We start from the raw sequence: 15,723 nt of genomic DNA, 5'->3' as shown, positions 1-15,723 counted from the left end.
GCTCATCTATCAGACCATTTTAATATTTTTATTTTCCTACTATAATTTGTTCTAAAAGCATAACATTGTGATCCATATAGTTGAATAGGTGACTGGTTTAATGCTCGTTCAATAAAACTTGCCCTTTAATTTTAAGGGTGCACCTCGATCACATAATATTTCAATAGGCGCTCTCCATTTATCTGCACTTAGTTTTTTTTCAAATAAGTGACATATAATAGTCTTGGTTTTACCATGATGGACAAAAAAACAGGGCAATAATCTTGGATAACATCATTCAATTGGCTTTTCAATTGAGTAATCTGCCTTTGCACAAAATGTGATGATATTTGTCATGATAAATTTGAGGTTATATTATATATACTACATTTACACGACTTTTTTGATTTTAGTGAGATAACTTTTATTACCAAGAATCATATTCATAACAAGAGACAAACAAACCATCCAAGTCTCAATAGGAAAGAAACACAACCTAAACATCCATTAGGGAAAAATCACAAAGGGTGTTTATAAGTAATACCAAATATTCTTATTAACGATTCAAAATTAACTCTAAACAATGGATCAATTAGTATAAAAATCTTTTTTTTTTTTTTTTTTTTTTTTTTTTTTTAACTCTTTGTTTTTCATTGCCTAAACCAATACATAATTATTCAATACACAATACAAAATCAATGGCCAATGACTATAAAGGAAAAAGAAACAAGGAAAGAGAAGATCAAAGAGGAAGCAAGGGAAATCACAATCGCTAGCACACCCTAAAACAACCCCAAATCATGTCTTAGCCGTGACAAAATAAATATTTGATGCTTTACACTTATGGAAACATCTTTACTGAGCTCTTGTCAAGCCGAACCAAGTTAGGAGTCTTGCAATTTTCAACAATTTTTTCGCTTTCCCTATGTCCTTGAGTTCAAGTGGACGGACTCATCGTTCCTTGTTAGCATGCATCGAATATACCTCTCCACAAGACGATGAACCAAAAAACGGAAACAATCCCATATTTACGATTTAAACTAGTCCACTTCTCCCGTCACTCGACCAGCTACTCTGTGTGTTATTTTGATATTCTGAGCTGAACTCCTGGCTTCCGAATGCCATCCTTTGGAACATTCTAATCTGTGCTGATTGTTCTCTAGAATCATAGATACCACTTTGTCCCGGTTTCATACCATTCGATATATCTGATAGCTCATTCATTGTCGCCAATGCTCTCACCACCTTTCAAATTATAATCAAGGGAGCAGAGAAAAACAAGTCGATTCAACTTTTGTTCTACCTTAAATACTTTTGCATAATTTCAGTTTTATTTCAAAAACTCTCCCACTAGGAGGTTATACCTAGGGATGGTCATGGGTTCAAGACTATATTGGACTCATCACAGACCCACCCTTTTTTAAGGGTTTGAGTCTCATTTTTGAGACCCATTGGGTCTGGGTCGGATCTGGAATTCAAAAATGAATAACGGGCCTGGATGCATTAAAAATAAATGGGTTTGGGTAGGATTTGGCTGGACCGGCTTTAGACCCACCTCATGACCATCCCTAGTTCTCTAGACGATATTATTGCAATAAGAAAATTTATACCTTCTTATGTTCAGAATGAATATTTACCTGGCTCATTCTCGGCCTCTTACCAGCCGAATGTCGTACACAAGCAGCAGCAGCTTCAATCATCCGGAACATCTCACCTCTATCATAGTTTCCTTGCAATCTCGGGTCAGCAAGCTCATCAAAGTTTTGGTTGTCCAATGCCTCGGTCATCAAAGGTCGAGCCTAAAGATGTTCACATTCACATGTCTAGAAATCAGCGGAACAAAGTCTAAAAAGAGGGAAAAAAAATGTATCAATTGTTATCGCAAACCTACCCATTCAACTAAACTCTCGTCTCCTAGTGGCCTGGTTTCATCTACAGGCTTACGTCCTGTTATAATCTCCAGAAGCACCACCCCGAAAGAGAACACATCGGATTTTTCAGTCAACTTGCCGCTTGATGCATATTCCGGTGCCATGTAGCTGCACATACACCGTGTTTGACATATAATTAGACGTGTCAACGCCCTGAAACTACACTCCCTAGTCCCTCCACAACAATACCAGAGCATTACACGAAACCAAACAAATCAATGTAATCAATCATCGCTAACAAAGATTATACTTCTAAAGGACATTATGTCGAAAACAACATGAACAGACGAAATCACATACCCAAACGTTCCCATGACACGTGTAGATACATGTGTATTTAATTCCAGTTCTTGTGCTATTTTTGCCAACCCAAAATCAGCTACCTGTTTGCATCAAAGGATCGATATTAAGTCATGGACTCTATAATTTCGGTTCAAACCAACAGACCGAGTATCATAACAAATTCTACATGTATTATTGGCTTAAATCGGATGTCTTTCAAATTTTGATAGTCAGGAGACATTGCAGAGCATACCTTAGCTTCGAAGTTGTTATCTATAAGAATGTTGGCTGATTTAATATCCCGATGAATGATCCGTGGATGACCTGGTAGTGGTTGATGCGGAAAATAAAGATTGTGTTAGAAAAGTGTCAAACGAGTCAAAGGAAGTGAACGGATCAAAACAAAAACAGTGGTTCGAAGAAAACGACTTACAGTCTTCATGCAGGTAAGCAATTCCCCGAGCAGAACCACAGGCAACTTTGACTCTGAGGCTCCATTGCATGGGCGCTTTCTTAGTATCTGCGAATACCAAAGACAAGCAGAAATGAGCAGAACTCGTGTAACTCGGGATTGTGCAATAAGGATTTTCTTATACAAAAGTATTTCCCATTGCACAATATGAACCCATGAATCTAAAGGGGCGGCAGAATGGACGATTCAAACCAGTGCAACATAATTCGCTAGCTAATTCGCCTTTTGAATTCACAGTTCGCTCAAATTTGCCCAAGAATAGCCAAAAACCGACCAAAAATGCTTTTCTCAATTCGCGATTCGAGAGGAGATTAGCGAATCATGTGACACTGATTCAGACACAAGCATGAATGTAGAAGTGATATTTAAGGCACTAAACATTTCAATTTTAAATACTCCGAGACTTACTGTGGAGGTGATAATGAAGGGTGCCATTAGGAACAAACTCGTAGACAAGCAATCTCTGCAAATCGGTAATACAATAACCCACAAGCGAAACCAGATAACGATGGTGTACACGACTGATTATCTCAACCTCCGCTTTAAATTCACGATCCCCTTGTCCACTATTATCTTTCAACTTCTTTATAGCTACTTCTCTTCCATCTTGCAAAAGGCCTTTGTACACACAGCCAAACCCACCAGCCCCCAAAATATTTTGTGCAGAAAAACCATCTGACGCTGTACTCAACTCTTCGTATGAAAACCATGGTTTTGAATTGCCTATTCCTGGATTATCTGATGATGAATTTACAAACTCTCCGGCACCAGCATCCTTCGGGTTTATAAAAGAGGTGCCTGGAAACAATTAAAAACCCCATAGCCGTTATCTATGCATTCAATTCCACATTAACATGAACATACTTGCAAGCATCAACAAAAAGCGCCCTCATCAGGAACAGTGCCGTTCCTAACAATTTTTGGGCTCTAGGTGAAAACTTGAAAAGGGGCCTTATATAAGTAAAGTTTCAGTATTTTTTTTTCAATTATGCTTTATATAATTTCTCTTTTTTCAAATCACATCAATGTCAAATAAATGTACGAATTTAAGATTATATAATGATAAGGTACAAAAATATATATGGAAAATATATAAAGAACTAATTTTTAATAATAAAGATTAACTCAATATGGGCCCTTCATGAGCTGGGCCTTGGGCAGTTGCACCTCAAAACTACCCCGAGAACAGCCCTGATCGGGATAAAGAAAGAAAATTCAAAGGGATAAATGGAGTATAAGAGGGCATAAAATGCATAAACCGGATACTTAAACCATATCATAGAGAATGCAGTGAAGACAACAATCATGCAGTCAAATTGAGAAACCTTATGTAGCCAATCAAATTCAAATCCAAACAAAATTGTTACCTGGAGTAGGAGAAGAGGTATACGTAGAAGGAATCATATACACTGAATTGTATCGAGTGTGTCGTTTCTTTCGCCTACGCAAGCATATGCAGGCGAGCACAAAAACAATTATGACAACACCGGCCACAACACCAATGGCTATTCCTGTCTTAACTGTTTCACTATTGTCACTTGGTGATTGATAACCAGGATTTGCTGTTACACTTGAGCCAGTACTTCCAGATTTCGAAGGAGGTCTTGGGGTTGAATCAGTGGGCGTTGAAGATCCTGGAGGAGAAAGAGTGGATGTAGGTGGCACTGGAGTAGAGGGGGTGGATGTTGGTGGTGCTGGAGGAGACAAAGAGTCCACAGGCGGAGGAGGAGCAAACGTAGTAAATGGAGGAGGGGCCGGGGTGGAACCACGAGGAGCTGGAGGAGATGGAGGGCTTGGAGAAGACGGGGGTTGAGAAGCAACCGGGGGTGATTGTTTAGGCGTTTGTTGTTCAGGAGGAGGAGATGCAGGTGGAGGTGATGAAGGTGGAGGAAAATCACGGGAAGGTGGAGGCGATGGTGGCGAAGATGAACGTGGCTGGCGTGGTGCACGTGGTGTTGGTGGCGGTAAAGTCGGTGGTGAGGGTGAGGGTGATGGTGGATTAGGTACCGGTGGAGGACTTTCTTGGGGAGGTGGTGGAGGATCATTGGGTGGCAGGGGTACGGATGAACTAGTATCGGGAGGCGATTCGACAGGCGGTAGTACTGACGGAAGGATGGGATTTAGTATAGTTGGAGGAGTTGGAGGACCATTAGGTTGAGAATTTGGGGATGAAGCCATCTTTTAATGAGTTGATTTTAGTTCTTCCCTAAAAATTTAGGCACCTAATTTTATACAATCATTAAAATTCAGCCAACCTTACAACCCTCCAAGATTATCCAAATTGCCACAAATTACCAAAATTTATCTGCACCAAAAACCCTAATCAGGCAAAATCAAAACTAAGATTACAAAATGTAGGCACCTAATTTCATAAAATCATTAAATTTCAGCCAAACTTTACAACCTTTTAAATTCTCAAATTTCTACAAAATTTATGTGCACCAAAAACCCTAATTAGGCAAAAAAATTAGATAACAAAATTGATAAACCTAATTCACAGCACAAACCCAGAATTCTCAAACACAATCAAAATGACAAGAACCCTGAAAAGAAAACATCACCCATGACCCAACAACACATCATTAGATTCTCTAAAGTAAAAATCTCAAATTCAACCAATTAATAGACAATTAATCTTTCCTCCTATGAAAAATTCAATTTTTTTTCTCAATTTTTCAGAAAAAAAAGGGTAAAAGCAAAAACCTCCATATTAGCAAAAATTCCTCAAACAGAGGATTACTCAGATCACCAAACAGAGAAAATTACCCATATAGCAAACCAAATTCTACAATTACACCCACATTGCATAAATTCAAATGCCCAGAAAATTATTCATAAAAAATATCTCAAGAACATAATAAAATGTATATTAAAAAAAAAAAGAGAAATCTTTACCTTGATTGTAATGGGGAAAGTTTCTATGTTGAGAAAATGCAGTGTAATACAGACAAGAAAATGATGAAATGATTAAGCCAAAATTAGTGCAAGAAAACGTGGGTACAACTTCATAAGTGTATAAGAAAGAGAATATAGAATATATTAAGATAATGTGATAGGATTACAATACTAGCATTTGATATACAGAATCAAAGTATATAGTATAATTACCCGAGTTGGGTGGTGGAAGAATGCATTAAGCTGGATGATGATGATGATGATGATGATGATTGAATTTGAAATCATCACCCATGTTTTGTGCTTTGTTCCCTCGGAAGAAGACTTTTGATTGATAATTAATTTGCCGTTTGTGGTCCTACTCATTTTGTTACATTTTAAATTATGAGTAATATTTTATTTGTTTATGATGTAAAATAAGTGGGACAAAAAAATTTATTTTAGTATACAAAAGTTATATTTTGTTTTTCATATAAGGTTATTGATAAATAGTTGTTGATTATTGGTTAATATTGTTTGATGTTGTTGGTTAATGATGTTGGCACATTCACTTGGATTATTTGACTAGTTGGAGGGTTGACTTCTTTTGTTCGTTGTTAAGTTAGTTGAATAAGTTAGCTCTTTATAGAGATATTTGATAAAATTTAATATTAACTGTTTATTCGTTTATTAGAGAAAAATGAGTTAATAAAACAAAGCTAATAAAAAAATCTTTGTATTATGGGAAAATAACAAGACGAAAAATAAACAAGCAAATGAAATAAATATGGAGATGAGTGAAGAAAGTGAATGAGTTTGTGAATCATATCCGAGAGACAATATGAGATCATTGTCGATAATAGAAATATAGCCGAACCAAAGGCATTCCCAAACAATTTCTTTGGCAAAATTAAAGCAATTTGATCCCTAATTTCATCAAGGCATGCTCAAAGTTGAACATTATCCGCGATCATAGGTTCAAATCTCATCTATCCCTCATTTTAAGTAGACAAATATAGCGTGGGGTATGAGAAAGACCTGTATTACATCCACACTTCTGACCCAAATAACTCATAGATAATTACATATACATCTAAATATTTTTTTGTAATAACTCCCAATTTGGGATGTAAATGAATGAACTTGAACTATCCAATCTAACAATAGAGGGATATACTTATAAGTACATTACGAATAGAACTTACAGTTTATAGCAGATACAGTCTTATTGATTTAAAAGCACATTACATATGATTCAACATTATGTATTTTACACAAACAAATGAAACAAACCCTAATATTTCATAGATATACATTCAACAACTCAAGGGAATAAAGCTAATGACAATAGTGATCAAACCAACAATGGCTTCCTGATCCAAGGTACCCCTCTTCATCATCACTTCTACTATGAATCCACCATAGAAGATTCGAGAGCGAGTTCCCATCATCGTAATCCTTCAAACTTCTTATTTTCTCTAGGGCGGTCTCGTTGTCGTAAATTCCTTCCAAAGCATAGACGAATCCCTTCCATCCTTCTCCCACCCCGGACCTTTCCAAAGCCGGCATTGTCCAATTTACGAGATCTTTCACAAAGTTCGCATCAGGAAACAAGACTTCGGTAATAGGCAATAGTGGAAGGACTTGTATTCCGAGCCTACATTCCTTCCATTCGGGAGGTGCGAACCAAAGTCCACTATCCCTTTTGTTAGCCCATAATACACCCACCAATTTGTTTGCGCTGCTAAATATGTCCTCATACATTCCCTCTCCTTCCCTTACGTGCCACCAAGTTTGCGCGGCTTGCATCTCTAACGCTAAAAGAGATGAACCGACAGCGACAAGATGGGTATCGCCATAAGCTAATCCCATCAAAGCCGCGGAATAGTATGCATTCACTGCCTCACTTGTACTCTCCTGGTTCCTCCCATCAGCAAATTCTGTCAACCCACCAGCCCAAGAATGTAGCTTGTACAAATCGAAACATCTCAAACGAGTATAATTCGAGTTTTCTCGTTTACTCAAGTTCATGAAATCGGCCATCAATGAGTATGCTTGAGGCCTATACTTCCTTCCCCAAGCCGGATCAATCTTCGCAAGAACCGCGATCCCATAAAGGAAGTATCCCAAATGGTAATGATGATCATTATAAACACCAAACCCGAAATCAGCCCCCGAATCGGTTGAGCCTTGTTTAGTCACCATACCACCCCATGTTCTATCATAAAGGAATCCATTCCCATTAAAAGTCCCATCTAGCCATGGCTCAATTGTCTCCCTCAAGAACTTCCTAACCATGGGAATAACATCACTATAACACACTTCCTCAGCAATCAAAGCCATCCTCGCAGCTCGAGCGATCAACTTCCCATAAAAATACGAGGAGGTAGTCGAAAGCGAGCTCGAATTCAGACCCTCAACATCCTTAACAAGAGCTGAGATAATCTCAGCATAAGATTCTTCCCCAATTCCCCTAATTGAATGCCAAGTAACAGAAACAGGTTGAGTCCTTAATACCCATGAATCCCCAACAACACCCACAAGATCCCCATCAATACTTTTATACTTAAAATCATCCAAAATCATAATATTATCACCATTTTCATCTGATAACAACTTAATATGTAAAGGGTGAGCAAGCATTAATAAATCACCCCACCCTTTTTTCTCCCATTTATATTCAACAGAATAGGGTTTGTTCAACACCGCATCACCGAAAACAGGATAACAACAACTAAATCTATCAAGAATTTGTTCATATTTTGGGTCAGAATCAGGCATAACAGCAAACCTTATAATCCCAGAAAAAGAATCACATGTAATATTAGACAAATAATGGGTTAAATTAATAGGTGATGAAGCATAAATTACCCATGTTTGATTATTATTAAGCTTAACAATATACTTAGTGTTTGATCCATATGAAGAAAATGAGAGAATTGCATGAATTGTAGAGAATATAAGAGAAGTACCTTTTAAAACAGAACAAGTAACAAAAGGACTTCCTCTAACAAGGAAAAACCTAAGATTTGAGGATGGGAAATCCACAGTTACACTAAGATCACTAAAAGATGAAATTTTATGACTTTTTTGTGAATCTGGGGATTCATTATTCGGGGCAGAAATTGTGAAATCAGGGTTAAAAGTTTGGTAAATGAAAGAAGAATTAGAAAATCTTGATGGGTATGAAATAGAAAGAGAGGAAAGGGATAGACGAATGAGATATGGATGAATGTATTCTGGTTGATCGCCATTTTTAAGGACAAAGTTTTGGAAGAAGGAATTTGTAGGAAGAGGAGAAGAAAGAAGATTAGGGGAGAAAAATAAAGAAGGATCAGGTAAAACAGATGATTCTGCTCTTGGGAAAACAAAAAGATTTGATCTTTTTCTGAAATGGGGTGCCATTGATGATTTTTGTAAAGGTTGGTATGAAGGAGGAGGGGGAAGAGGTAATGGGGGTGGAATTCGTGAAGGTAGAAATGAAGATTTTTTGGGTTTTTTAAAGGGTTTGGTGATCAAAGATGACAACTTTTTTGGGATTTTCTTAAGTACCATGTTTGGATGTGGGAAGGCGTAAATTGGAATTATTTAACTAAAGAAAGAAATTTCAATTGATTAGTTATTTGTCTGTCTCTATGAAAATGCATCTAAAATGTTTTGAGTGAAGTTAAGTGAAAAGGAAAATTAGATTGAAGAGTAAGATAAAAAAAATAAATAAATAATATAAATGAGTGGTTAAGATAGAGAGAGATAATAAATATGAGAATGAGATTCAAAGAAAGAAAGTGAAACCATTGCCAGAAAGAAAAGAGTATAAAATAAGTGGAATAAACTAAAATAAAAAAGGGTGCAAATTGAAAGAGACTAAGAAATTATTTAATTAAAGAAAGAAATTTCAATTGATTAGTTATTTGCTTAGGGGTTAAGAGAGATTTGAGGGTGATTTGTTGTGATTTTGATGTGTTTTTGGAATAAGAGTGATCCACAATTGTGGGAAGTTTCTATGTGTAAAAAGGAGAAAATGGTTTTGGCATGATTTAAGACATCACCAAATGAATGTTTATTTGATTTCAATGTATATGCAATATGTGGATAAATCATGAATGAGATGTTTGTGGAGAATGGTATGTTTAGTAATCATGTGTGTAAAAGACATTTTCCTTTGTGAATGTGTTGGTGTGAAGCAAAGGATGATTAGACAAGGTGAAATACCTTGTAAGCAATGTTTGAATGGGTTACATATTCTTTTAGTATTGGTAAGGATTTGTAAGTGTTGTGATTCATTACCAATTTGGTTTAGATAACTTATAAAGTTAACTTCAACTTCTTAAGCAATAGTAAATGAAGGAAAGAAAATTAGTGAGATATCAATCAAGTTTAACAATTAAGATAAGTATTAGATAAATGTGAATAATTATAAGAAAGTATAACTAACATAAAACAAAATTCATTATGAAACTAATAAATTAGTACTCTTAACTATTAAATGAAATTAACTATTGAGTCTAACCATAAACCAATTTCAAAAACAAAGTATCAGGTTAAGCAACTCTTGTATGAGGTTATCTCATGGTGAGACCTATTCAAAGTGACTCTTACATGAGAATCAAGTTAGATTTTTGATTTGGATAATGACAATTTAACATGTAAAATGACGTGTTAAACATTAAACAATAAACAATTAAAAAAACGCATTTTAAGTATAAAAATACATGTTTTAATTAATTTGGTTGATCTCACTTAGAGTGTCTTAAACAAGAATCAAGTTTGAAACATATATAACTTTTTTTTTTTAGTAAACTTGACTTCGATTTTTTATTGTCCTCCCGTATCAAGACGTACCTCTACCAAAAGAAAAGGTATTGAAAGAAAACAACAAAATCAAAGATACACACATAATAGTAAATCAAATTTTGTATCCGTTAAAACAAATACTATTTTCTTGTACAAGATCCAGAGTTCAATTCTATCCCTCCACTCTCAAGGGTAGAGGTGTTATTTCGGTTTTCTGGTTGATTTCGGGTTAGGAGTTTTGGATCGGCTTGAAATCGGGTTTTGTGTCTATTTTGTTTTTCACATAACTAGGTATTTACTCGTGCTATACACATATAGAACTATTTTATTAAAAAAATATAATATTAATTTAGACATTGTTGTTAAATTAATACAAATGTTATTTTGAACAATTATATCTATAAAATTTTAACATAACCAAAAAAATATCAACTAACTATAATACAAAATATCTTCAATTTGTGTTAAGTTTATCAAATAACCTAATATTAGTATTTTTAATCAAAAATATTTACTAACCCTTGAAAAGAAATGATATTTAAAACAAAAGCTACTCATATGCTTAATAAACTTGATCTTCATCATAACAACATATATGTGATTATTATGGAATCCATAACTATACAACATGTCAACATGAAAACAAATTAAACATCATCTTCATCAATATCTTTTTTCTCTTTGCTTCCATTTCATCTCCACTCAACTCTTCAAAATTTGATCTCAATTTATAAACCTTATTTTATCCCATATCTACACAAATTTCTGAGACAATTTCATATTCACATAACAATGAAACAAAAACCCATATATTTCTCCAGTTTTATCTCAATTTTCATACTAATTGAAATAATCAATAAACTCGACTCTTAAAACACCATCTACTCTTTCTTAAGTATGTGGGATGTAAATGAAGACTTTGAAATTCAATCATACTTCCTCTGTTCCGTTATGGTTGCAACATGAGGGTTTTGCACAGTTTTTAAGAAAGGTTTTTTCAGTCTGCAATTGGACTATCTTACCCCCATTTTAGTATACCAGCTGAATTTTTTAAATGCTAAATACCCTTTACAAAAGTAGTGCTAGTACTTCAATGATTTCAGTTAACAACTTCCAGTACAGCAGCTAGACTATAGGAAAAAGATTAAATTTACAAAAGTTTTCCACCAAAATTAACAAAAGTTGGGAGGCAAAAATAAAGTTTCCCACCAAAATCAAAATACACATTTAAAGTCTATATAAACACTTCACTTCTTCCCCACACCATCTTCTACTCTTTGTGCATTTACTTCATAATCTTTAGAGTCTAACCCGATCTTAATCATCAATTCTGAAAAACCAAGAACCACAAGCAACAGTTAAATAATTGGGGGGGGGGGGGGGGGGGGTTCTATCCATTACTAATTCACACAATTCACACACATGCACAATGTCATTCAAGTGTTGAAGATTTATCAAAGCAAGGAAGATGGATGAAAATGCAAACCTTGATGAGAATTTCGACCCGGACATGGAAGTATTCATTTCTTACTTTGAAAACCTTGATATGATGGATGATTATGATATTTATGAAGATTACACAAGTGAAACATATGGGAATGTAGATGTCAGTTTAAACTTGGGTGTAATTACTTGTCAACCTCATTTAAACCCACAAAAAGCACAATTTGAGCCTCTAGATGAACCAGAACAGCAGCTTAGTGAACATGATGAACATCTTAGTGAACAACCAGAAGTTCAACCAAATGAACTACCTCAACCAGAATGTTATGAAGCTCAACCAAAACCACAAACCAATGAACAAAGAGAACCAGATTTACAAGAAGCTGAAGCAGAACAAGCACAGACCCAAAGTAGGGAAATAAGCATTGAAACCAAAAAGTTAATTGTTCAAAAGTTAAGTTGTCGTTGTGAACCACCAACTAGAACATTGCCTAAGGGATCTATAAAGGCAACTGTACTTGCAAATAATGTTTCACGGTGGATGGTTTGGAGACTTTGGGAGAGTGCCAAAAATGCAATGGCCAATGGTAATGTTATTGATGTTAGTAACAAAAAGAGGGGAAGGGTAGGAAGGAAAAAAAATGTTTTTAATATGGATACACTTAATGCCTTCCAAATTGAAAAAAGAACCACAATTAGGTCAATCGCTAATGAAATGAAAATGGGACATTCACAAGTATATAGAATGTTAAAAGCAGAAGACCTTAGATCCCACACAAATTCCATCAAACCAAAGCTTTCACATGAACACAAACTTAGGCGACTTAACACATTACCGAAATTCAGTCTGATGTACAACATCGTACACATTGATGAGAAGTGGTTTTATATGAGCAGAGAGACACAACGATTTTACCTATTCACATGGGAAGAGGAAGAGCCATATAGGTGTGTTCAAAACAAGAATTTCATAGGAAAGGTCATGTTCATAGTTGTTGTTGCTAGGCCACTTGTTAACACTAACGAGGACATATTGTGGGATGGGAAAATAGGCATCTTCCCTTTTACAGAGACACAAATGGCAATCAAAAGTTCAAGCAACAGGCAAGTAGGTACACCAGAATTCAAAGCAATTACAAGAGTCACAAAGGATGTCATCAAGGAAAAGTTAATTGCTAAAGTGTTACCAGCAATCAGATCAAAATGGCCAGCAAATGGAGTTAGGGACATATGGATTCAACAAGACAATGCAAGGCCACACTTATTAACAACTGATCATGCATTTAATGAAGCTGCAACACAAGATGGGTTCAATATTAGGCTAGTTTGTCAACCAGCTTCTAGTTCTGACATGAATATTTTGGATTTAAGTCTTTTTAATGCTCTTCAGTCAATTCAATTTAGAGAATTTCCTAGAGATTTGCCAACTTTAATTAATGCAGTAACTGATGCATACGATACTTTTAATCCAAAACTTTTGAATTACTCATGGATTCAATATCAGTTATGCATGCTTGAGGTACTTAAAGTAGGGGTGGTAATAATTACAAGCAACCACACATGGGAAAGAAAAGGTTGGACAGGCTAGGTGAATTGCCAAGTCAACTTGAAGTTCCTACGGAGCTTATAGATTTGAATCATCAATATTTATGTCACGTGTTAATTAATCTTAATGTTCTTCCACCCGATGAAGATTGAAATTAATTATCCATAGGAAGTGACGTTTTATACATGTGAATTAACCCTCTTATTTTTGGTCAAAAGGTTAAAGACTATAGGCTACATGTTAGATGTAGCATTTTGTAAAGGATTTAAAGGTTACATGTAAGATGAATCATTTTGTAAAGCATTGAAATGAACCCATATATAACATTTAGTAATCATACATGCATTCATCATTGATCACATCACTTGACATCTTTTCTTTACACACCTCTCCACATAAGTCATTGAGGTGGTTTTTAACAGATTAATTCATTTAACATCATTTATCATTGTATTCCCAAGTTTCACTTATGTTGTTTCCTTCAGAAAGAAGGGTTCACATCATTTAAATTAGCGCACAAGTAACAAGTTCAGCCTCTTCTCGAGTAACCACAAGTAATGAAACCAAAATATCTAGGGTTTGCCATTATTAATCAGATTATCGCCATTTGAAAATGAAGAAATCGACAATGTTGTTATGTTGCAACTAAAACAGAACAAAGGTAGTAATTGAGGTGGAAATATTAATAAATCACAGTGGCATGTCACAAAGATATTGCTTATGTATCAGCCTACATTGTGATCAAGCCCAAGGTGGCAATGAACATGCTTACTCAGTGATGCACTAATATCATCAGTATTAACCCCCGTCATCACTGGGAATTTACAGATCATCCAACAAATGCAAACATTTAATGCAACAGAATGAGCATAATCCAACAGAATGATCATAATCCAACAGTTACACAACAACATCAAAGACTTTAACCAACAAAATGAACATAGTCAGATCATAATCAAAATGATCATCATGAAACAATTACCCCACAACATGCAACACTTAATCCAACAGAATGAGCATTATTAGATCATAATAGATCATCAGCAAACAAAGAACATCAGTTAAATGAAAAGATAGGGAAAGAAATGCTCATTTTTCACAACCGCGAATGCTCATTTTGGGGGTATCCTTTTATCTGACATTTGAGAATCTTCAAATCCAACAGTTTTAGGCATAACCGGCACACTTTTAGGTGATTTCTTGATCACCTTATCATCATCATCAGGAAGACCATAATAAGTAGGGGGATCTTGGTCTGGGGAGTCAACAACCAAAGAATCTCCATAGTTCAGATAATAATGATCATACCATGAACCAAATATATTGTTATGCTTAATGTTTTCATGATATCGAAGATAAGAATCAGAAAAACCACCAGAATTTTCTTCACCGCTCAAAGACTCCATTTTAGGAGAAGATGAAGTAAAACCCACGAAATCAGAAATTGAAATCCAAAACAAAAGATGAAGATGTCCCAAAACAGACCCACAAAAAAAAAACAAAATCTGATTTGCAAAGATGAACCAAAATGAACCAAAATAAAGCCAAATATGGAACCACAAAACCACGAAATCAGATTTGAAAAATGAACCAAAATGAAATCAGAAGCCAAATATGGAACCACAAAACCATGAAATCAGATCTGAAAAATGAACCAAAATGAAATGCATGTTGGTTGATAGTGAAGGATACTTGAAATCATATGTTGAAATTATAAATAAAGATCACATCAAGCATTTTTTTCATGAGGTAAAAGAAAGAATATGTCCGGTTTGTTCATGAGGTAAAATGAAGAACACAAACAGTAGGTTATGAGGGAGAGGAGAGTTGACAGAGAGAGGGAGAAGGAGCCGTTTGTTAATGAGGTGAAATGAAGAATATGGTCGGTTACTTAGGGTTCATGAAGATGAGTGCATGAAAATCAATGGCTGAGATGTAAAGTTAAGGAAAAATTAAGGGTCAAGATTTATTAATGGGTTCTAGAACATTCAATGAGAGTAGTTGGAAGGTTAACTGGAAAAATCAAAGCTGAGATGTGCCATTAATGCACTACAATTTTGATCTAAATTCCTTCAAAAGGCTTGGAAATAATGTAACATTTGGGAAATTAATATTTTAAGACGAGTAAGTTTAAGAGAATTATCAGTGCGAGAATGATCTTAAATATATATGACATAAAATATTCTCAATTTAATTTCTCTTCTTTTCCTTTTCTTTTAAATTAAAAAAATATAAAATAAAAAGAATAATAGAAACCAGTTTCACGCATTCCACTATTCATCATCATCTTCAACACAAAAAAAAAAAAAAAAAAAAAATCAAACCCTTCTTTGCCTTCTCAAAACCTTCGAAACACATGCCTCTCATCCCGTCATTCCTTGTCTTCGATTTTCAAAGAAAAA

The 15,723-nt window shown here is 35.1% G+C and overlaps 3 protein-coding genes across 4 annotated transcripts; 1 reads left to right on the top strand and 2 right to left on the bottom strand.

Annotated features, from left to right (window-relative positions):
* Positions 1-554: 554 nt before the first annotated feature.
* On the bottom strand, positions 555-5,914 carry LOC130802347 (proline-rich receptor-like protein kinase PERK8). Of its 2 annotated transcripts, none has more exons than XM_057666318.1 (9): positions 5,560-5,914; positions 4,032-4,969; positions 3,073-3,462; positions 2,626-2,712; positions 2,446-2,516; positions 2,211-2,293; positions 1,871-2,018; positions 1,617-1,778; positions 555-1,224 (listed from the first exon to the last, which is right to left on the bottom strand). In XM_057666318.1, exons 2-9 carry the CDS (start codon positions 4,840-4,842, stop codon positions 1,015-1,017), a joined length of 1,962 nt encoding a protein of 653 aa, XP_057522301.1. In that variant the 5' UTR covers positions 4,843-4,969; positions 5,560-5,914; the 3' UTR covers positions 555-1,014. The 2 variants fall into 2 exon arrangements, with proteins under 2 accessions (XP_057522301.1, XP_057522302.1); XM_057666319.1 differs by having other exon boundaries at positions 5,773-5,914.
* Positions 5,915-6,704: 790 nt separating this feature from the next.
* Positions 6,705-9,674, bottom strand: LOC130802346 (glucan endo-1,3-beta-D-glucosidase 1). Its single transcript, XM_057666317.1, has one exon. The coding sequence runs from the start codon at positions 9,091-9,093 to the stop codon at positions 6,877-6,879; it is 2,217 nt and encodes a 738-aa protein (XP_057522300.1). The 5' UTR covers positions 9,094-9,674; the 3' UTR covers positions 6,705-6,876.
* Positions 9,675-11,800: 2,126 nt separating this feature from the next.
* LOC130803325 (uncharacterized) lies at positions 11,801-13,363 on the top strand. Its single transcript, XM_057667526.1, has one exon. The coding sequence runs from the start codon at positions 11,801-11,803 to the stop codon at positions 13,361-13,363; it is 1,563 nt and encodes a 520-aa protein (XP_057523509.1).
* The last annotated feature ends 2,360 nt before the right edge of the window (positions 13,364-15,723 follow it).

This window comes from Amaranthus tricolor, chromosome 16 (assembly GCF_026212465.1).
Source record: "Amaranthus tricolor cultivar Red isolate AtriRed21 chromosome 16, ASM2621246v1, whole genome shotgun sequence".
NCBI classification, from domain to species: Eukaryota; Viridiplantae; Streptophyta; class Magnoliopsida; order Caryophyllales; family Amaranthaceae; genus Amaranthus; species Amaranthus tricolor.
The sequence above is the reverse complement of the archived record's forward strand: the minus strand, read 5'-3'. Positions and strand labels throughout refer to the sequence as shown.

Excerpts from the sequence above, each read along its gene's own strand:
- LOC130802347 (XM_057666318.1), bottom strand. The coding sequence starts at position 4,842 with ATGGCTTCATCCCCAAATTCTCAACCTAATGGTCCTCCAACTCCTCCA. Across the intron at positions 3,463-4,031 it reads TACCTCTTCTCCTACTCCAG|GCACCTCTTTTATAAACCCG; the intron begins GTAACAATTTTG and ends AATTGTTTCCAG. Across the intron at positions 2,294-2,445 it reads ATAACAACTTCGAAGCTAAG|GTAGCTGATTTTGGGTTGGC; the intron begins GTATGCTCTGCA and ends TGATGCAAACAG.
- LOC130802346 (XM_057666317.1), bottom strand. The coding sequence starts at position 9,093 with ATGGTACTTAAGAAAATCCCAAAAAAGTTGTCATCTTTGATCACCAAA.
- LOC130803325 (XM_057667526.1), top strand. The coding sequence starts at position 11,801 with ATGGATGAAAATGCAAACCTTGATGAGAATTTCGACCCGGACATGGAA.